Here is a 22,602-nt window from a genome sequence, read left to right as displayed (position 1 = left end):
AGATTAAATTGGGATAAAAACACTGTCTAAATAAATGTGCATTGCAGTTTTCCACTAGCCTTACATGGATATGCACAATGTAGACCTCAAACAGCCTGAAAACACATTTTTGGGGCTGATTATGAGCACGATTTGGGTGGTTCAGGGCGTTTTTTTGCTGTTTTCGCATTTTACTCCCTGAGGCCTTGTATTTCACTGCAATATATAAAATCTATATAAAATCTATAAGTTCTGCAGTTCTATGGAATCAGCACAATCATGGCTAGAAGTGGGAACAACTCAAACATGTCTTTGTGCAGAATAACTCAGTTATAACAACAGAAATCATGAAAAAAAAAATTAATAACGCAAGCTGGATTTCTTTGAAAAACATTTTTTAAATTGGAATAAAATTATATTTATATGCACAACACTTTTACAAGTGCCTGCAAGTGTCAATAATATTGGGAAAAAATAATGGGTCTCCACATGCTATACATATTGAACTATTTGCATTTTTCTTTCTATCTACTTCCAACCTTGCATGACCTCTCCTCTCTGCTCTGTGTAAAAAAAAAAATGCACAAACACTCAAATATGCAGTCTGCTCTTTGGTGTGCACAGATTCTGTTCTTACAAATCCCAAATTAAAGAAAAAAATCATTCCATGTCTTTGTGAAAACATCAGAAGTGATTTTAAGAAGAAATTTCTTCTTAAAAACGATGAATGAATCCAGCGTTTTCCTTCCACCCAAAAAGGCAGAATCTTCAATGAATGACTAATTTATTGAATTGTGTGATTTTCATTTCTGTCTTGTCCATCACACAACACAGTCTGCTTGAAATCTGATCAAACACCTGCCCACCTGCCCAGGGACGCTTCACATTCATTCATTACACAGGAAGAGAGAGAGACACACACACACACACACACACACACACACACACACACACACAGGCAGAGTGTCCTTCAGTATTCAACGAACCAACAGATTGTTTCCTCTCATGTTTGGACTTCTGAAGGCAGAAACTCCATAAAGATCCCCTGCCAACCTGCCTGAGGACACGGGCACACTCCAACCACACCGCTTCAAAGCTTTTCCAAAGGCTCTCTCACTGTGTGTGTGTGTGTGTGTGTGAGAGAGAGTGCATGTGTGTTTGTTCTCGCCTCCTCTGTGCAAGAAATACCATTTTTCTTGTGTGCACATGCATATGAGGGTGTGATCCTGCATATAAGAAGCACTTCTCCATGTGTGTGTGTGTGTGTGTGTGTGTGTGTGTGTGTGTGTGTTCTTGTACTTCCTACATAGTGAGGACCGGAACATGTTTTTAACCAACAGAGTGAGACACATTTTTCTGAAAAAAAGGCTTTTTTGAGATTTCAGACTTTAAAATAGAAATAGAATTGAAAAAACATTTTCGTTAAAAAATAAAAGATGATTAACTGAAACTGTATTTTGTGGTTACAAAACTAACTAAAACTAATTCAAATTATTGTAAGAATGTCCTTCGTTTTCGTCTTTGTCAACTTTTTTTAATACATAATGAAGATGGATCAGACAAAGGAAATAAAGGCAAAATTTACTGTGACCTCTTTTAATCTCCCACCCAACAAATACCCCATTAAAAAAAACTAAAACTAATAAATGCTAAACTATAATACTATAATACTATAATACTACTATAATACTATATAATACTAAACTAAAACTAGCAAACTCACTCTAAAAACGAACTAAAACTAACTGAATTTGAAAACAAAAATTCACAGCGAAATTAAAACTAAAACTAATGAAAAATTCAAAACTATTATAACCTTGCAAGAGAATTCACTGTTCCAATAAGGGTCCTCACAAAGATAGAAGTACAAGAATGTGTGTGCGTGTGTGCGTGTGTGTGTGCGTGTGTGCGTGTGTGCGTGCGTGTGTAAACAGCAGTGCAGTTCCTCGTACAGGAAGTAGTGGTGCTAGGTAAACAGGAGTGCAGGCTAATCCTGTGAGAAATGGGAATCTGCATTAGCATTTGAATGCTGCACGCTGCCACAAGTACTGCTGACAAAACTAACACACATCCTCAGAGCTGGCTCACACTCACACACAAATACACACAAATACACTCCACGTATCCACAGCTGAAAGGGAAGACTTCTTTTTTTCCAATAACAGTCAGAAACATGTAGCTTATATGTCCACAGGATCCTTCAGAGGGAAAAAAAAACAACCTGCTGTTTAGTTGTTTTTTGACGGTTTATCCACATCTACAAACCTCTGCACATTCTCACCTACAAGCTGTCCAACAGCACCACCAGCTACATCTACATGCACATTAATAATGTGATTATACTGTAATTAGGACAATAATGAGGGTAAGAGCCCATGTAAACAACATCTGATTACATGCAAGTGTGCATAATCGCAGCAACATATGCTGCACGGTGTCGGGAGGAAAAGCTTGCTTTCTCCAAAATGCAACCATGCAATAATGATTCTGTGGAGCTTTTTTATGTTTTTACAAGCAAAAAATAGATTTGGGCTTTTTCCTGTAAGCTTTTTAGCAACTCAGGAGATCTAAATGCATTTTTTCCTGCCTGAATCTTAGTTGTCTTCCGGTTCTATGCTGCCATTTGAAAGTCTGCGCTTCAAAGGTGGACTTCATGATGAGTCAGAATTTTGTAGTAGACTTCCCAACTAGCGATTCATTATTAATCACAATGTGTCGACTTTGTGTTGTTGTCTTGTTAGGTGCAAATAATAACGTCTTCTCAATCTGTGGCAGTTCGAGTTCATGAAGTCTTAAAGGTTCTCTCAGATGAACTGGGAACAGGACAGATACGTAAATGCACAAAAAGGACTTTTTAGTTCCTAGGGCTCATTATTTTACCTTATTATTTGGTCCACAGGAGAATATAAGCCAGGACTCAGGGATGCTTATTTTTAGACTATCATAGTTCAGTTCACCGCCTGGGAGAATTAGTATCCTCGATTCTGTATCTCTTGTCAGTGGATACATCAGTTTGACCTTTTGTCTGCAGCAGGAACACTCCTTTTTGGGACCATTGGTAAGATAAAAACGGCCCAAAACATAATCAAACAACAGCTCCCTACCATGGAAACCATGGTAACTCCCGATGCTTGCAGAAGACACACAACATTCTGAAGGACTCACTCATCACCCTGACAATCATCTGTTTGAACTGCTGCCCTCAGGAAAATGTTACAGGTCCATCAGACGACGCACCACAAGATTCATGAACAGTTTCTATCCCAAAGCCATCACCATACTCAACACAGACCTGAAAACAAACCAACATGGTCTCACAGGAATCCGTGAAATAGCCACGGATTTGCTCAACTCAAAATCTGTGGAATAGCCACGGAATCACTAAAATTTCCATGAAACTGACACAGATTTCGCTACAATGCAAGTTAATGAAAGTCATATCCCGTGGCTATTCCAACATACAAAGTGATTATGTACATTCACTGAGTGAATATTTAGAAAATAAAACATATATTTCTCACTAGAAATGTGATCAAAATCCATTTTTATGCAGAAACTAAGTCAAAATATTGATTTTTTTCACTAAAAATTAGAGAACTGTCCGCCATGTTTTTTGTTCTGACTGTGGGACCTTGAAAGTCACGTGACTTGCAAGACACCAAAAGGAAAAAATATCCATGGAATAGCCACGGGATATGACTGTCAATAACTTGCATTGTATAACACGGATTTTGAGTTAAGCGAATCCGTGGCTATTTCACGGATTCCTGTGAGACCAGGTTCAAACAAACCCACTGGTCCGACAGCACTAATCAGGGACATCCACACCTAATGCAATGCTCTGCACTTTATATATTTAAACTACTGTTTTAATGCATACAATGGCACTGAGTTGATGGTACAGTGAATGAATGACATGATATGAATATACTATATAGTGCTCAGATGATGAGAATGTATCTTTTCTATTTACTATTTATCATGCTTTTTTTTTTTTTAGTCCAGTACGTGAGTGCATTGAATTTTGTTGTATTTCTGTGCAATGACAAATAAATCTAATCTAATCTAATAAAGGTAAGATAAATTTCACTCTATCAGAGACTGTAAATAAATAATGGACGTAGTCACCGTGACGTCACCCGTTGGTTTGTGGCCGCTGGCCGCTGTGTGATGCTGAACTCAATGCTTTGGAAGCATCAAGTTCAGCGTTTCACTCGTCCCCATCTTGTTTCCGATACGGGGAGCAGACCATATCTGGACTGTGAGCGACACCTCCACCTGACTGACTCATGTTAGCATTAACTGGAGCATTAACTGGGATGTTTTGCTAGCAAAAATCTAAAACTAAATGTATGTTAATGACCTCAGAAAACTGACCAGCGACTCCTTGGAGTGTCTGTTAGTCCAACCAAACGCTGAACAAGACATTTTTACTGAACAAAACTGTCATTAAGTGAAAATACAGTGAAAGGGTCAAAGTTATGAGACCAAACCGCTAAACGTCCTTTCTTATATTTATATAATGTTGTATATAACTTTATTGACACGTTGCCGTGGATACGCATTGCTTCTCTCCTGATGACGGCTCTCCTTGTTAGTGACCTGTCAATCAAAGGTAGCCCCGCCCCAAATCATATGATTCTTTGTCTTCTACTTTCTTCTAAGTGGGGCCATTATTAGAACTATTAACATTAAATTGTCTTGAAGAAGATTTTTTACTAGTGATTGAGACCATAGTGTTGTCCTTACTTACTTGATTCCTGTGGTCTATGTCTAGTACCTTCAGGTTGAATGCACTTATTGTAAGTCGCTTTGGACAAAAGCATCTGCTAAATGACATGTAATGTAATGTAATGTAATGTCCTGAAAAACAATTCTGAGGTAATAAATCAAGTGAGAAGTTTTCTCATTTTGCATTGAAATGAATGGACAGAAATGTTTTTGCAGCCACACTTCCTGGTTTGCCTCCCTGCTCAGACCCGGAGGTTGCCGCCTGGTATATACAGCACGATGAAAAATGTTTAAAAAACTGCAAAAATAGCCCAGAACGCCAAAGAGGCAAACATGTTGAAAAGCAGGAAAAACTTCAGAGTGTTATTACATTAAATGAAATAGCACGTTGCTTTTTGATAAGTTCAGCTCAACAGTTACACGGAGAAACTTTCTGTTTTGGTGTCTCTAATTAGAACTGTATCAGACCTGTGATCCTGTTTTACCTCATGTTTGAATAATATGCGGCTGCAGCAGAAGGGCCCAATTTATGTTTCTTTTTTTATGACGGGAACAGACTGTGTGCACGGTAATGATGATACCAGGCGCTCTGTACCTGCTGACAGATCCTACAGTTTTACACTGGGTGTGAAAAACTGTAGGATTTAAAGTTGGCAAGTGTGTATCTGGCAGCGCATTAGCCGAGGTGTGTTGCAGCATTTGAGTCCTGACTTGAAAATCACACACACACACACACACACACACACACACACACACACACACATATACACACTGACTGTCCTGCTGAATGAAGAGAGAATCTCTTATTAGCTCGTAGGCTCAGATCTCGCAGAACATGTCCACACAAGACAAGACAGTTTTCCTTTTTTTTCCTCTTCTTCCCCTCCGGTTCGGCTAAGTGGTTGCAGCTGTTTCTATCCCTTCTACTGAAGTACTTTAATTACATTTCAAATTTCACATTTGAGGCATTTATCTGGTCAACTTACAATGAGAGCAATGGAAGATTAAGCTCCGACGCCTGATTCATCCTCCATTTGGAGAAGAAAAAAGCACCTCCTACTCACATAAATTCAAGGCGAGCCTTAAAATTAAGACAAACAGCCGCTCCTCTTTAAGAAATGTCTCTGTTGACACATAATTATTTTACTTTTACTGTCTGCCTTCTCTATTTTACACAGTTTCTCCTAAACTGCAATGATTTTGTAATTCTTTTCTTTGTGTAATCAATCCATTTTCATCTGTTTATCCGGGCCGGGTCGCGGGGGCAGCACACTAAGCAAGACATCCTAGACGTTCCTTTTCCCTGCTACATTTTCCAGCTCTTCTTGGTTGGACCCTGAGGGGTTCCCAGGCCAAGTGAGACACATAATCTCTCCAGTGTGTTGTGGTTCAACCCTGGGGCTTCTTACTAGTTGCACAGAAAACCTCTAACAGAAGGCGCCAGGAGGCATCCTGATCAGACGCCTGAACCACTATAACTGGCTCCTTCTGATGCTGAGGAGAAGCGGCTTTACTCTGAGCTCTTCACCCTACCTCTCAACTTATAGTTTGATCGTGATTAAAAACCTGCCTGTTCATCCCTATGATTCCAGACTTCCCTACCTGTCCACTAAAGGTCACTGTAGAGCAGGGGTCCCCAAACTACGGCCCGAGGGCCACTTCTGGCCCACCAAAGCACATGTAATGATTAAGGTAGGCGTTCTAATTAAAATTGACCTTAGTTGTGAATTATTTACAGTAGTAGCTAATTTTCACCCCCTCACACAATGGTATATTCTGATCTACGTGATGCCAAGCCGTAAGCGTCAAGTTTTTGTGGGCAAGGCAAGCTAACGGAAGAGAGTCGGTCAACAAAATGTGGAAACGGAAAATAGATTCTGAATGCAGAATCTATTTTCACCTGTACCTGTTACAAAATCACATCACCTCATTGTTAACTGGCATCAGCTTGTGTTTTTATTTTCTACAAAATAAAAGGAATATCTGTGGTACTTCAAATAAACATGTGAAGATTTTTTCTTACTTTTTTGCAAACCAACAGGTGGTGCCAAGGCCAACAAATGATCGTTATATTTACACAATGGTGGTCACTTTGGCCCATATCATTTCCTGTTATAGACTGACCCCGGCCCCCCATCACAGAAAGAAAAGTTGATGTGGCCCCCAACGAAAAAAGTTTGGGCACCCCTGCTGTAGAGGTTCATGCTCCTGCACAACACCGACCCCTTCACCTACCTGACCAGCTGCTCCTCAGTACTCATTAGACATACTATATGTAGCAGTCATGGAAGTAAATAAAAAAATTTTATTCGCACTACAGCCAAGTCACGTGCACTGTGTGAAACATGTTCCAGGTTACTTGACACCTGCTTAAGAAATACTAATGCATAAGAATTCAGCACCAAATGCAGCCATCACATTTAAATGCTCAACCAAAACTGTTTGACAGGAGGAGGATTTTAAAGCAGCTGTTCTAATTGCATCTTGCATTTTTTTTTTTTGTCCTTTCAATTCATTTTTTTCCGCAAAGCTTGTCTTTACTCTCTCCACTGTAGTTGGATGAAGTATTTAATATTCATCATTATTTTGTGGTTACACCATTTGACATCTTGCCAACCCTTATTTGTCACTGACCCATTCACCATATGGCAAAATGCTTAAAATGGCAATAATATCGTATGGTGACTCAAGTATCGGGATAAAATCGTATCCTGGAGCCTGATTTGCTGATTCACACATCTACAGTTGAAACCAGAAGTTTACATACACTATATAAAAAGACACATATGCTTTCATCAGACAATTACTTTTCCTGTTTTTCATTGTCACTACCACAGGGCCACATATAGGACCGTGCACTTAACCAGATATGATGAAACTGCCATTTTAAATATGTTTACAGTGCAGTAACTTAACATATTTCATGCTCAAATGCATGTATAACAGTATAAATAGGAATACAAAAGGTTTGAAGCAAATAAAAAATAACCACTTACTGTGATTTCTTTTTGTTTTCAGTGCAAGAACAGCAGACCAACATTAATTGCAAGAAGTAATTTTGTGCATTTTTACACTGCACTTTTAAGATTTCATGCTCAAATGCATGTTGTTGTACTGAGGGACACTTCAAGTGAGGGTGCGTAAAAAAAAGGTTTGGTTTGGTCTGCGTAAAAAAATTGACCTGATGATGAATTTTGCGTCATTTTTATGTGTCATTATTTTTTTCTATTCGATAGTTAATTTAACTTGTGAATTTTAATATAGGGGCCCTGTATAAGCCCTTTTGGGTTTCTTGCCTCTACCTTGCACCTTTGTTTTGTTGTTATTGTTATTATTGTTATTGTTGCTCTTTATCCTTGTCTTTTGTCTTATTTGTGCAAAATAAAAAAAAACTTAAAACTTCAACTTCAAGGTCTGCATAACATTTCATGGCAATCTATCCACTATTTATTGAGCCAGAAAACGTTTCCCTCGCTACATGTATGCATCAGAAGTCTGCAGCTCACACATGATTGTTATAGAAACACACACACACATGCGTCTCCCTGCAGGCGATCTCACTGTGATGTGTGTTTATGCTGTTTACTCAAACCGTTCTGAAAGCTTCCATTCAGCTCTCATTTGCATTTCAACGTTTCAGCCATTTAACTGATGCTCGTATCCGCAATTATTTACAAGAACACCTGAGTGCACTTCACTTCACTTCATAGACACACCTGCATTCACCAGCAAACTGTTTTAAACAAGAAACTCAGGGGGGTCAAGAGGTCTCAGCATGCTGCCGATCAATAAAACAAATAATCCAGTGATTCAGCCGTACACAGCTATCAGATTCTACATGCAGCGTTTATGCATTTCTGTTGTTTCTACATAAACACTTGTCACTTTGACACAGACTGCTGAGTCTGGCTGTGCGGTGGAGGAGCTGAATATGCAGCAGCCCTCACACACACACACACACACACACACACACACACAGAAATGCATTGCACACACACACACACACACACACACACACACACACACACACGGAAATGCATTGCACACACACACACACACACACGGAAATGCATTGCACACACACACACACACACACACACACACAGAAATGCATTGCACACAAACACAGAAATGCAAAACACACACACACACGGAAATGCATTGCACACACACATACATACATACACACACACACACACACACACGGAAATGCATTGCACACACACACACACACACACACACACACACACACACACAGAAATGCATTGCACACACACACGGAAATGCAAAACACACACACACACACAAACACAGAAATGCATTGCACACACACACACACACACACAGAAATGCATTGCACACGCACACACACACACAGAAATGCATTGCACACACACACACAGACACACACAGAAATGCATTGCACACACACACGGAAATGCAAAACACACACACACACACACACACACACACACTCAGAAATGCATTGCACACACACACACACACACACACACACACACACACACACACACACACACACACGCACACACACACAGAAATGCATTCCACACATGCACGCATCTAAAAATCTTCCGTCTTCCTTGAGATATTCATCAAATTCATACCAAACCAAACAGGTTTTTGCAGACATAGAATAGAGTTACTCACAAATAAAGCAATCAGTTCTGATTCTGACACAAGTTTTATCATGCAGCTCACCTACAATTCTCCAGAATAATGTCTGGAGACTTTATGGATCCTATCCAATATCCTTCTATGGGCATAAAGTGTCTTTAATGCAAATTAAGTAGGGTTTTTACTACTTTATGGTACCTTTATGTCTCACACTATTCTTACATTCAAGTGTTTCTGGGCTGTTTCAGGCAGTTTTTTCATGCATGTGCTTGTAGTTGAATAAAACAAGGTAAAAGCGGCCCGATCAATACAATTTATCCCAGCAGCCACAGTTAACATGCTGCAGGTCTTTTGCATAACAGACATCCTGCAGTGCACGCTGGGCGCAGACACCAAGCCGGGTCGAAAATGAACCTAATTATCTTCAAAAGGAGCCACAATCGGATCAGGATTTTTATACAATGATAAGAGCCCCTACGGTGGATGTATGTGGATATTATAGAAACAGCACTTATGGCATTATCTTAGGAAATAAAAAGATGATTATTGCATTACTGAATAGAGCCACTACATGCAGGGATGCTGTCAGATTAAATTGGAATATCATGTGATGGCACGAATATCATAGTTAAAACTATAGTAGATTAGTAGCAGATTCCTAGAGCTGATGTACATATGCACCTTCAGTTGTCAGGTTTTGGCACTTCTGGTGCATGTTTGATGTTTGGATTTAACTCCCTGACATTTCAGAGAGAAATATTGCACTTTTTTTTACTTTTCTGAGTTACTTGCAGATTAAAAATGCATCTTCATAACATGAAAAAAAGTCTCAATAACCCTCTGAACCCCAGGAAAGTATGTTTTCTTTAAAAGACTGCCAACAACGCGCCGTTTATCGTAAAAAGAAACTGTAAAAACAGGCATAATCGTCTGAATTTGAACTTTACAACACTCCTTGAATGGATCATAGCTCAAAATCACTTCATTCTACATTTCTCATTTAAATCATTGTCAAAAATAAACTGTTTGCACTAATCAGATCCAGTTAAAGACCAGTTAAATTCTGCTCCTTGAAGACACTGTGAAGCCACATGTCAAATATTTACAGAAAATCTGTCTACACAGAGCTGAGAGGAGAGGACAGGAGATAGAGTTCAATATGTATAGCATGTGGAGAAACAATTTTATTTTCCCAATATGCATTACACTTGTGGGCTCTTGGAAAAGTGACAATTTTTAAATGTTTTTTTCAAATTATATATATACATATTTTGTATACATTGCAGAGAAAAAAAAGCCCTGAAACAGCTTGTTGGGGTCCACAGGGTTAAATATGAACCGCTGCAGTTTAAAGTACTCATTGGTGAAAACACCTGAGCCAGCTCCAACAATTACCCATTAACTCGGATTACTTATTCAATCAAGTATTCTACTAGTAATTTGTTGCTTATACTCAGCATCAACACTTTGAACACTTTTTTCCAACACAAACTCTCCATGGAGGTTTGGCAGAAAACTACGCAGACACCAGAGCCAAACTACAAGTCTTAATAGGGATGTAAACGCCATAAAACAGATCCTTTAATTTATACTCCTCGGAGACATTGTGAAGCCACATGTCAAATATTAACAGAAAATCTGTTTACACAGAGCTGAGAGGAGAGGACAGGAGATATAGTTCAATATGTATAGCATGTGGAGAAACAATTTTATTTTCCCAATATGCATGACACTTGTGGGCTCTTGGAAAAAAAGTCAATTTTTAAAAAAATCATAATTTATCAGAGAAATTCAACTTGCGTTAATGATTTCTGTCATTCTAACTGTGTTTTTCTGCAAAAAGACATGTTTGAGTTTTTCCCACTTCTAGCCGTAATTGTGCTGATTCCATAGGGCTGCAGGACTTATAGATTTTATATTTTTTTTATATATTGCAGAGCAAAAACTGCCCTTAAACAGCTTGTTGGGGTCCACAGGGTTAAATATGAACCGCTGCAGTTTAAAGTACTCATTGGTGAAAACACCTGAGCCAGCTCCAACAACTACCCATTAACTCGGATTACTTATTCAATCAAGTGCATTTTAGTACTTTGTTGCTTATACTCAACATCAACACTTTGAACACTTTTTTCCAACACAAACTCTCCATGGAGGTTTGGCAGAAAACTACGCAGACACCAGAGCCAAACTACAAGTCTTAATAGGGATGTAAACGCCATAAAACAGATCCTGTAAAAAAAACTTTAATTTATACTCCTCGGAGACACTGTGAAGCCACATGTCAAATATTTACAGAAAATCTGTTTACACAGAGCTGAGAGGAGAGGACAAGAGATATAGTTCAATATGTATAGCATGTGGAGAAACAATTTTATTTTGCCAATATGCATGACACTTGTGGGCTCTTGGAAAAAATCATAATTTATCAGAGAAATTCAACTTGCGTTAATGATTTCTGTCATTCTAACTGTGTTATTCTGCAAAAAGACATGTCTGAGTTTTTCCCACTTCTAGCCGTAATTGTGCTGATTCCATAGGGCTGCAGGACTTATAGATTTTATATTTTTTTTTATATATTGCAGAGCAAAAACTGCCCTTAAACAGCTTGTTGGGGTCCACAGGGTTAAAGTTTAAAGTACTCATTGGTGAAAACACCTGAGCCAGCTCCACCAACTACCCATTAACTCGGATTACTTATTCAATCAAGTGCATTTTAGTACTTGGTTGCTTATACTCAACATCAACACTTTGAACACTTTTTTCCAACACAAACTCTCCATGGAGGTTTGGCAGAAAACTACGCAGACACCAGAGCCAAACTACAAGTCTTAATAGGGATGTAAACGCCATAAAACAACCGCTAATGTCACTGTAAAGTCGTAATTGCTGCACTTGAGAATATTATGGGTTCAGTGGAGGAAATAAAGCCTGCAGCGTGACTGCTGTTAACTCCACAGACACGCTGGAAGTCCCCACGGGGGGAGAGCGCAGCTTTGTTTCGGAGGTGGTGCTGGTGTGGTTACTTCACCTGGTTGAACGCTGTTTCTCCTCCTCCTGCTGCTCCTCCTCCTCCTGCTCCGGTACCGAGCTCCGGCAGCCTCCTCCGGCTCAGCACCAGCAGGTAAACCAGCGCTCCCAGCCACACCAGCACCGCCACGGCCACCGCCAGCCTCCGACAGAGACGCTTCATTTTCCGGTCAGGAGGAGCCGGCGGCGCCCGCTGCCCGGCTGCTGTCAGAATCCCATTTTAGAGGAAAAAAAACTAAACAAATAAAAACAACCGGAGAGAAAAAAGACCCGGACAAGCTCCACTAACTAACACACACACAGACACACACACACATACACACACACTGGTGTGGTCCGGTCCCGCTGACGGTGAAACACTGACTACAGAGCGCGCGCTCTCTCTCAACTCAGAGAGGCTCGAGCGCTTCTCCCTGACACGCCTGACAGCCGTGTGCGCGTGCAAGAGCGCGCGCGCATGTGTGTGTGTGTGTGTGAGAGAGAGAGGGAGTGTGTCAGTGTGACAGTGTGTGTGTGTGTGTGTGAGAGGGAGTCCTGGACCTCCTGGAGTCTGAATGAGAACATGGAGCTCCACCTGCCGACACCACAACTACTCCACCAGGCAGAGAGGAGGAGGAGAGGAGAGGAGGAGAGGGTAGAATAGAATAGAATAGAATAGAATAGAATAGAATAGAATAGAACGCAGAGGATAGAATAGAACGGAATAGAATAGAATAGAAAAGAAGAGGATAGAATAGAATAGAATAGAATGGGACAGAATATAATATAATAGAAAGCAGAGAATAGAATAGAACGGGATAGATTGGAATAGAATAAAACAGAATAGAACTGAACAGAATAGAACAGAATAGAATAGAACATAGTAGAACAGAATAGGATAGGATAGAACATAGTAGAATATAATAGAATGGAAAAGAATAGAATAGAACAGAACAGAATAAAGTAGAACAGAACAGAATAGAATAGAACAGGATAGAATAGAATGGAATAGAACAGGATAGAATAGAATAGAACAGAACAGGATAGAATAGAATAGAATATGATAGGATAGAATAGAACAGAATAAAACATTATATAATAGAATAAAACAGTACAGAATAGAATAGAACATAGTAGAACAGAATAGAACAGAACAGGATAGGATAGAACATAGTAGAACAGAATAGAACAGAACAGGATAGGATAGAACATAGTAGAACAGAATAGAACAGAACAGGATAGGATAGAACATAGTAGAATAGAATGGAAAATAATAGAATAGAATAAAATAGGATACAATAGAGTAGAACAGAACAGAATGAAACAGAACCGAATAGAACAGAACTGAACAGGATAGAATATTATAGAACAGAACATGATAGAATCGGGGGCTACATGGTGGTTTAGTGGTTAGCACTCTTGCCTTGCAGGTCGCTGGTTCGACTCCGGCCAGTTTGCATGTTCTCCCCGTGTCAGTGTGGGTTCTCTACGGGTTCTCCAGCTTCCTCCCACAGTCCAAAAACATGCAACAGGTTTAATTAGTGACTCTAAATTGCCCGTAGGAGTGAATGAGAGAGTGATTGTCTGTCTCTATGTGTCAGCCCTGTGATAGTCTGGAGACCTGTCCAGGGTGTGTATGGATAATGAATGAATGATAGAATAGAATAGAATAGAATAGAATAGAATAGAATAGAATAGAATAGCTATGCTGTGCAGCAGTACATGGTACAGATGCTAGACAAGACAATAATAATTACTATAATAATTCAATATAAATAAAGTTTTTAAAAAAGCTATTCTACAGGTATATAATGTTTTTGTATATTATCTTTTTTAAATCTCTGTAAAATTGGGCGGTAAGTTTGATGGGGTATTTTTTTACAGTGCACCTGAAAGGGAATAGATGCTTCCTCATTTCTTTTCTGTTGTACACTTTGAACAGATTTTGGACTGTTGGTTCAGGTAAACCAACTAAATTGACTCTTGTAATTTTCTAGGAGAGAAAAAATGATGAAATGAAGAAAATAATGGGGATGTTATGAAAAAAAATTAAGATTTGGCATCACGTTTAATTCAACATGAATGCAGAGGGATGGAAATGAAGAGTAAAATAGGAAAAGAATGCACACTAATAATGTGTCCTTTATTCTGGGTAAATAAAGCACCGTATGACACAGATATAATGTCAGGTTAAAGGCACACTGTGCAAGAATCGTCACAGACTTTTTGCAAAAAAGACATTTTAAATCGGCCCCTCCTCCCCTGTACCACCTGCAGCATCACATAACAGCTTCATTATATTTCTTTTTTTTTTTTTTTTTTGCTTTGTGTCCATTATTTTCATAGCTTCCTCTTAGTTTAGGGGCCGCAATCTTTACTCAAAAAAGAGCCATTGTTGGCCAAAAAGAGAGAAAAATAGTTGGAATGGAGCCACAAACCTAATTTTGACTATTACAGTGAAGATGAAACAGCCTACTAAGTCTAAATTAGCCTCCCAACATTACTAAAAGGTCATAATGAACATTTATTAACATGATTTTTATCAGAATGCCAGAATGCAGCGAGTTCAATTGTGGAATCGAAATTTTATTTTTATGAGTCTATGATTTTTTTCCCTTTTTAACCCTCTGGGGTCTTTAATCGTGCCGTACTGATCAGATCATGTGACATTTAACAAAAAAAAACAGGTCACATGGAGCACTGATATCAACTTCACTCCAAAGTACAGACTTGAAACTTTCTCACAGTTTTTGTTTGACACTCCTCGGTCATGTAAAACCAAAGATATGATAGTTTTAATTTGATAGTACAGAAATATTTGAGCATTGCTGTAGCTCTCTGTGTAATTTCACACATAGTTTGTTTTGAAGAGTTGCAGCTAACAAGGAAAAAAACACCTATAAATATACAGTTTTTGTGTTGTGTATGTATATATATATCATGCTTTTAATGGGACTTTTTGTATATAGTTTTATTATATTTAAAATGTACCTTTTATGTGCTCATATTTGTATCCTATGTTTACATTTTCAACTTCCAAAACAGTTCATTGAGCATATTTTTGTTTTATTGTAGTAAATAGTATCATTTTTCAAATCAGACTTCATGATTTTTGGGCTCAATATGTTGATAAAGTAGGTTAAAGTGAGAAAATAACTGTCAGATCATATAAGTTAAGGAAAAATGGATACCAAATATGGGTATAATAAACATTTTTTATGTGGTACATGAAGGGCAAAATCAAAAGTATTCAAAAATGGTGGTTTAGGTTTTCTGCCCATAGGTATTGGGTTAAATTAACCCAGTTTTGCTGGTGATTTTCAGTAAAACTGGGAGAAAAAGAAGATTAAAAAAAGAAGAGAAGAAAGAGAGTAGATAAGGCAGATCAGGAGAAAAATGATGGGAAAATGATAGGAACTGAGAGAAAAAACCTGAAAGATTTAATTTTCTGTTGCAGTCACACAAACAGTCAAGTTAACAAGAGAAAAAAACTGCCAGTTATCGCACATTTTATCTCAATAAATTATCAGATACACCGCTGCTTCCATCTTATTAATTAAACACGTGGAACAAAAAATGAAAATGATTCTTCTGATGTGAGAGAAAACACAGCTTCACTATCCTGCAGCGCCATCTAATGTTGGAGCACAGTCATTGTCTCTAATGAACAGAAGGTGGAGCAATCCTTGTTTCTGTTATAGTTGGACTTCAATTTATCAATTTGCATTGAAATATAGAAGAATATATTGGAGACAACCTATTTACATCACTACAATCAACATCTATATTGTTATTATTCAAAAAGCATCTGAAAAAGGACTTTAAATCATGCATTTCTATTAATTTTATATCACTTCCAAGCCTTTTAACTTTGATTTTTTTTTAAAAGCAACCTTTGTTTTTAAGTTATTATCGCTTTTCTTTTATTGATATCTAAAAAGGGAATTATCTTCTTCTTTGGCTTATAACCTCTTCTGCACAATGCTCAAAATGATCAAACTGTTTCTGTGATTCTTATCATATTTTATGTGTGTATATGTGCAAATCATTTAAAATACATAAAATAAAATATTAAACCACAACAACAAACTTTAATAAAGTAATAAAGCATCCATGTTGGGGAGAAACTTTCATTAAAATTCAGTTTTAGAACATAATTAATTATATTAAAGGCACAATTTTGAGTATTTCCATTTTATGCTACTTTACTTTATACTTATATTCTACAAAATTTTACATGTGAAATATACTTTTTATTTGACAAAGAAAGGTAGTTAATACTACAGATTCTGATCAATACCAAATATAAATCCTATAATCAGATAGTTCATGAATTATACCATATTATTATAGATTAAACTACAGGGCAGAATACTGAAGCTTTACAACTGACATATTAAACCCTGTGGAGTGTCCAAAAGCTCCAAATAATCCAGACTTGTTGCCTCCATCAGACTAGAAAACAAAGCAGCGTGGAGCCCTACTGTAAATTTACCTCTAAAGTTCTGGCTGTAAACTCCATGAGGCCAGTTTCAGTTTGATGATGATATACCAAGTAAAACTGGAGACAAGCTCAAATAGATTTAGTATCAAATGATAGAACTGGATGGAACCCTCTTATATGTTAGATTTGACACCTTTGTTCACATTTCAAACATTTAAAATTCTTTATTGAGCATGATAGTGTTTTGAAAGTAAAAAAAGATTCAAAATCACATTTTATGTTGGAATAAAGGACTAAAAAAAGACACAAAATGACCAAAAAAGACACAAAATGACAAAAAAAAGACACAAAATGACAAAAAAAGACACAACAAAAGACATAAAATGACCAAAAAAAGACACAAAATGACCAAAAAAGACACAAAATGACCAAAAAAGACACAAAATGAGAAGATAAAATTACCAAAACAAACACAGAATAAGACACAAAATGACTAAAAAAAGACACAAAATAACTTAAAAAAGACACAAAATGACAAAAAGACACAAAAAAGACACAAAAAGACACAACAAAAGACACAAAATGACTTAAAAAAATACACAAAATGATCAAAAAAAAGACACAAAATGACCCAAAAAGACACAAAATGAGAAGATAAAATGACCAAAACAAACACAGAATAAGACACAAAATAACTAAAAAAGACGAAAAAAATGACAAAAAAGACACAAAAAGACACAACAAAAGACATAAAATGACCAAAAAAGACACAAAATGACCAAAATTGTTACGATAAACAAGACACAAATAAAATAGTCACACTAGAATAAAAACCACAACTTATTATTTCTACTTCTACTGAAGTAAAAGCTGAGAATACTTCTTTAACCACTGCTGATTTTGAAACAATTCTGTCTCAGACACTATTATAAAACTCAACATCCATCAGAGTGCATGAAAAAAAAGTCACTCAAACTAAAATATTACACATAAAACTAGTCCTGCAATGCCAGACTTACGGTGAAAACACAAAAAGTGTGTAATTTCACTACAGTAAAGGTAAAATAAATAAACAAGTGAAACTTTTTTCCTCATTTCCAACATGCAGATGTGAAGCTGCAGTGTGAGACACAGACTGCAGCCTGAGGCAGTAATTACAGAAATACACACAGAAAAAGACAAACACTCTTTTTCGCTATAAACCCTGAAGTGGTTGGATTTAATTAACACCTCCAGCGTTGTTTAATGATAAATCACTTGAGTTTGAGACAGCTTTGTTTATATTGTGCAGACCATAATTAACGCCTCGTAGTCTTAACTTCATGTCAGATAAATGAGGAGTTTCTGACAGTGATGATGTCTGAAATTAAACTGTCAACAAGCCAGACGCTGCAGAGAAACTGTCAAAAAATATCAACTTCAATTCAAGATAAACAATGTTTGTATCTGCCATCAGCAAACATTTAAAGAAAAGTTGACAACCGATTCACAAACAGCAAAACTTGCACCTCAAAATTGCTTCAAGCTGATGTAAAACGGCAAAGTAGCTCAATTACTCACAATACAAGTTGGATAAAACATTGCAACTATATTTAAATTTGCAGCAGAACTCTTTCTAAGCCCTGATTGATGAGGGGTTATATTAATTAAACCATCTGAAGGTAAATTTTCTTTAAAAGATCGCCAAAAATACACCGTTTATCACAGAAAGAAACTGTAAAAACAGGCATTATCGTCAAATTTTGAACTTTCCGACAGTACCTGAATGGCTCATAGGTTATGAAAGTTTCTGTTAGAACAAGTGACCAAAATTAAGCTTAAAATTATGATATTTGTGATATTCTACATGTGTCATTTAATATAAAGTGTTTGCACTAAGCAGATCCTGTTAGAAATATTCACTATTAAATATTCACTGAAAATCCGTTTACACAGAGCAGAGGGGAGAGGACAGGAGAGTCTGTTTGCACAGAGCAGAGAGGAGAGGACAGGAGAGGCTGGAAACATGATAATACTTCAATATAACATGTGGAGACCCAATTTTTTTTTAAAGAGTGTTGAAAATATAAATTTCATTTTCCTATTAAAAAAAACGAATTTATCAGAAAAATTCAACTTCTTTTTTTCTGTGTTATTCTGCATAAAGACTAATGTTTGAGTTGTTCCCACTTCTAGCCTGATTGTGCTGATTCCATAGAGCTACAGGACTTTATATTATTATATCGTTTATATATTGCAGTGAAATACAAAGCCACAGTGAGTAAAATGTAAAAAGAAATGACTTGTTTGGGTTTTGAGGAGTAAAATATGCTGTAATACTGGAAGTTCTCCCGTTGTGGGACTAATAAAGGAAAATTGTATGTTGTATTTTATCATCTGCGCTTCAGCTTCAACTCTATAGACTGCTGGTTGTTGTTGATGGGCGTCAGGATAACAACATGTGACTAAAGTTTAGAGGTCTGACTGCTTTCTTAATGTGCCTTGTGTCTTTCTATTTGGAATAAAACACACTTCAAGTTTGCCCTACCTTTGGAGCAGCTTCCCATTTCATCTTCTGTTGTTGTTTTCTTTGTCTTCCTCAGCGCTGTAGACTGTGTTGTGGAGAGGAAAACAGTGATGTGGGATTGAATCCTTGCAGCAACAAACAAATAGTGCATCTGTTCAAATAAAGTCTAAAAACAAGGACATGTTTATACTGTAAAACTACAAAGTTACAATGTATATATGTTTTTTTGGCTCCAAAACAGGAACAAAACTAAAAAATACTGCATCCAAAATCTTACTTAATCCTACTTTACAACACCAAGATGTACTCAAAGTATCAAAGGTAACAAGAAAGTGTTTAAAACGTTTTGTGACATAGAAACATTTACTTTTTCTGGTGTCTTATTTTACTGATATTCACATATTATTTGTTGCCTTGTGTTTCTTTTATTTCTTGTCTCTCAAACTTACCTTGCCTTCTGACAGCCTGAATTACATCCACTGCTAATGAGCTATAGCTAACCAAATGTTTCATATTTTAAGAGACATTTATCACTAAACTGGTCCAGTATTTCTAACAGTATTTCCCTCTCAGTTTAATGCATTAAAGCACCTGCAGGTTCACTGACATGTAAACCGGTTTTTAAAGGGGAAAAAGTCAGTGAGCTTAGCACTGTTTTCCTAGCTCTGTTACCTAGCCTCAGGCTCCAGAAAGGTGTGTTGGCCCCGCCCCCTTTTTGCTAGCTCAGCCAATGAGATTCGCCCTGAGTTTGACAGTTCATTCATGACTTTAAAGCAGCAGCTGACAAAATTTAAAGGTCCACTTACACCGAAAAAAAAAAGAAACTTGCTCTATTTTATATATATATTTTTAATGTTTTTTCTTGTTTTTTTCTACATCAAGTGCAAATTCCACAAAAAAGCCAAATTACTTTTATTTTAAATATTAACCATAAAATTGAAGTATTATTTCATCACTTAATGATCTTGAATGTTAAATTACAGTGAAATGTATGTAAAAAATACATAAAAATATACATTGTTTTGCTAAATGCAAAATTAAGGCAACTTTCTGTTGTTGTTTACAGTAAAACAGTAAACCTTTAAATTTAATGTAAAAATAAAAGAGTAAAAAGAAATCTTTAAAAAAAAAAAAAAAAGGTAAAAAGTCTGGCATCAAAAGTTGCCAAATACTTACTGACACATTAAAGTAAAAAAAAAACTTCAGTTTATATATATATATATATATATATATATCCAGGAAAAAATATATATATTATATATATATATATATATATATATATATATATATATATATATATATATATATATGTATATATATATATATCCCTATTTTTTAAAGAAATGATCTATAATAATGTACAGGTTGATTACTGTTATTTGACGTTAAGTGTTTTTTGGGGACTTTTTACAATTTGTTTTTGTTTACATGGTCCACATCCGTTGCCATGGCACCAGAGATGACCAATCCAGTACTAAGTGGAATTTAACAACTAAGTAATCCTCAAGCAGCTGATGTACCTATTGAAATATTTCAGGTACTTGTACTTTACTGTAGTATTCCATGTTGTGCATTTTTACACTTCTACTCCATCTAGAGGCTAATATTTTACTTTTTACTCCCTTACATGTGTCTGACAGCTTCAGTTACTTACTTAAAACACGTATCTCCAGATGTGTTGCTGTTAAATGTTTGTGATGGTTCCTTTATTTCTTGATAAAGAAATTGCTCCCACTTCTTCAGCTACATAAACTGTTTAGAAATATTTTCGGATCAGCTGGAAAAGTCAACATCACAAAGCTGAAACCAGGACTGTTCCTGACTTTAGAGACATGTGGGTTCTCACAGATGATGATGAGGCGATGTTATAGAATATGATGCTGTAGCTTTAAGTACCCACAAGACCGGCTCTAGGCAACATAGGTGGTCTCCTAGAGCGCCATCTGCTGGAGGGGCGCCACCATCAACCCATTTAGGAGAAATGAGGAGAAAAAAAAAACAATAATAATTTTCTATACCCATTGTCGCTCTCCCTTCGTGTTCTGTCTTGAAAATAATAAATATTAACAAAATAAAGAAACAGATAAACAACAACATTTTGTCACTTGTGGTGCTGAGTCACATGACATGTGGACATTGCCTTGCCCCCCTTCAGATGGTCAGATCGCTGTCACAGAGGTCAGTTAGGTATGTTATGTTCTGATAAATCTTACAAGATGAAACGGCCGTCAGAGCTCTCCGGTGCTCAGTATCAAAAGAGAAGAAAAGAGGAGGAGGGGAAGAAGTCCCAATCTTTTTTTTAAATGCCTTTTTGTGTGAAGACGTTTCATTTGTATTAGCTTGCTAGCTAGGTTGAAATACTGCAATGCTAGCTTAACACAGTTGAGCACATTTTTCGCGGGGTTTGCACGTTCATTGTCTCTCTTGTCTCTAACTTTGTTAGCGTCTCCAGCTGTGCTTCTGTGTGAATTTACTTGTAAGTTAATAATTATATAGACAGACAGTTGTATTATAGAGCCTGGTTGGCACCATGGGCAAACAAAAAAGGGAGTTTCCCCCTCCGTGAAACAGCAAGCGGAGCTGTTCAACACGAATGGATCTTGTCAAGGGCACCAAATGTGCAAGAGCCAGCCCTGAGTACGCAACAGTAAAATGCAACATGCACATTAATGCAGCACTTAAAATAATGCAAAAACACCACATAAAACAGTAAAAACTGGCTCAAAAGTTAATATTTAAACTACATTTAGCTAATAATACTTAAATACTTTACTTAAGTAAGGTTTGAATGCAGTTGAATATTTTCAGCGTGGTATTAGTACTTTGTCCACTACTGATTTTATACTACTTCATATTTACACATCATTGCTACATTTCAGTTGAAAACACTGAACTTTATACTGTAGTATATTTATCAGGCTGCTATATTTAATAGTTATTTTTTTACCCTCAAGATTTTACACATTTTACACAATCTATGATGAGTTTATCTAATGATGAATTAAGGATTAAACTAACAACATACACTATAAACACCTTTAAATGAGTCCCACCTCAACCTGCTAAATTGTCTAAATCATGGGTCTCAAACTCGCGGCCCACGGGCCAATTGTGGCCCTTGTGACGATATTTTGTGGCCCCCACCTTGATATGAAAGTTTAATGTGAGTTTTATATGAATGGCACTTTACCGTGTTGTGTGGAAGGTCCCTTTAATTAATTGTGTCTTTTTATAATTTTGTGTCTTTTTTTGTTTGTTTGTTTTTTTGTAATTTTGTCTTTTTCTTTTTTTTATACTAATT

General features: G+C 36.9%; 1 protein-coding gene across 1 annotated transcript in view; it reads right to left on the bottom strand.

The window, feature by feature from the left end:
* The window catches only part of galnt14 (UDP-N-acetyl-alpha-D-galactosamine:polypeptide N-acetylgalactosaminyltransferase 14 (GalNAc-T14)), a 283,833-nt gene extending 270,866 nt beyond the window's left edge, over positions 1–12,967 (bottom strand). The window contains exon 1 of the mRNA XM_059355726.1: positions 12,430–12,967. Within this exon, the coding sequence (XP_059211709.1) occupies positions 12,430–12,535 (106 nt within the window). The 5' untranslated portion in view covers positions 12,536–12,967. The remainder of the gene's footprint in view (positions 1–12,429) is intronic.
* Between the last annotated feature and the right edge of the window lie 9,635 nt (positions 12,968–22,602).

The sequence above is a fragment of the Centropristis striata genome, chromosome 18, assembly GCF_030273125.1.
Source record: "Centropristis striata isolate RG_2023a ecotype Rhode Island chromosome 18, C.striata_1.0, whole genome shotgun sequence".
Classification (NCBI taxonomy): Eukaryota; Metazoa; Chordata; class Actinopteri; order Perciformes; family Serranidae; genus Centropristis; species Centropristis striata.
The sequence above is the reverse complement of the archived record's forward strand: the minus strand, read 5'-3'. Positions and strand labels throughout refer to the sequence as shown.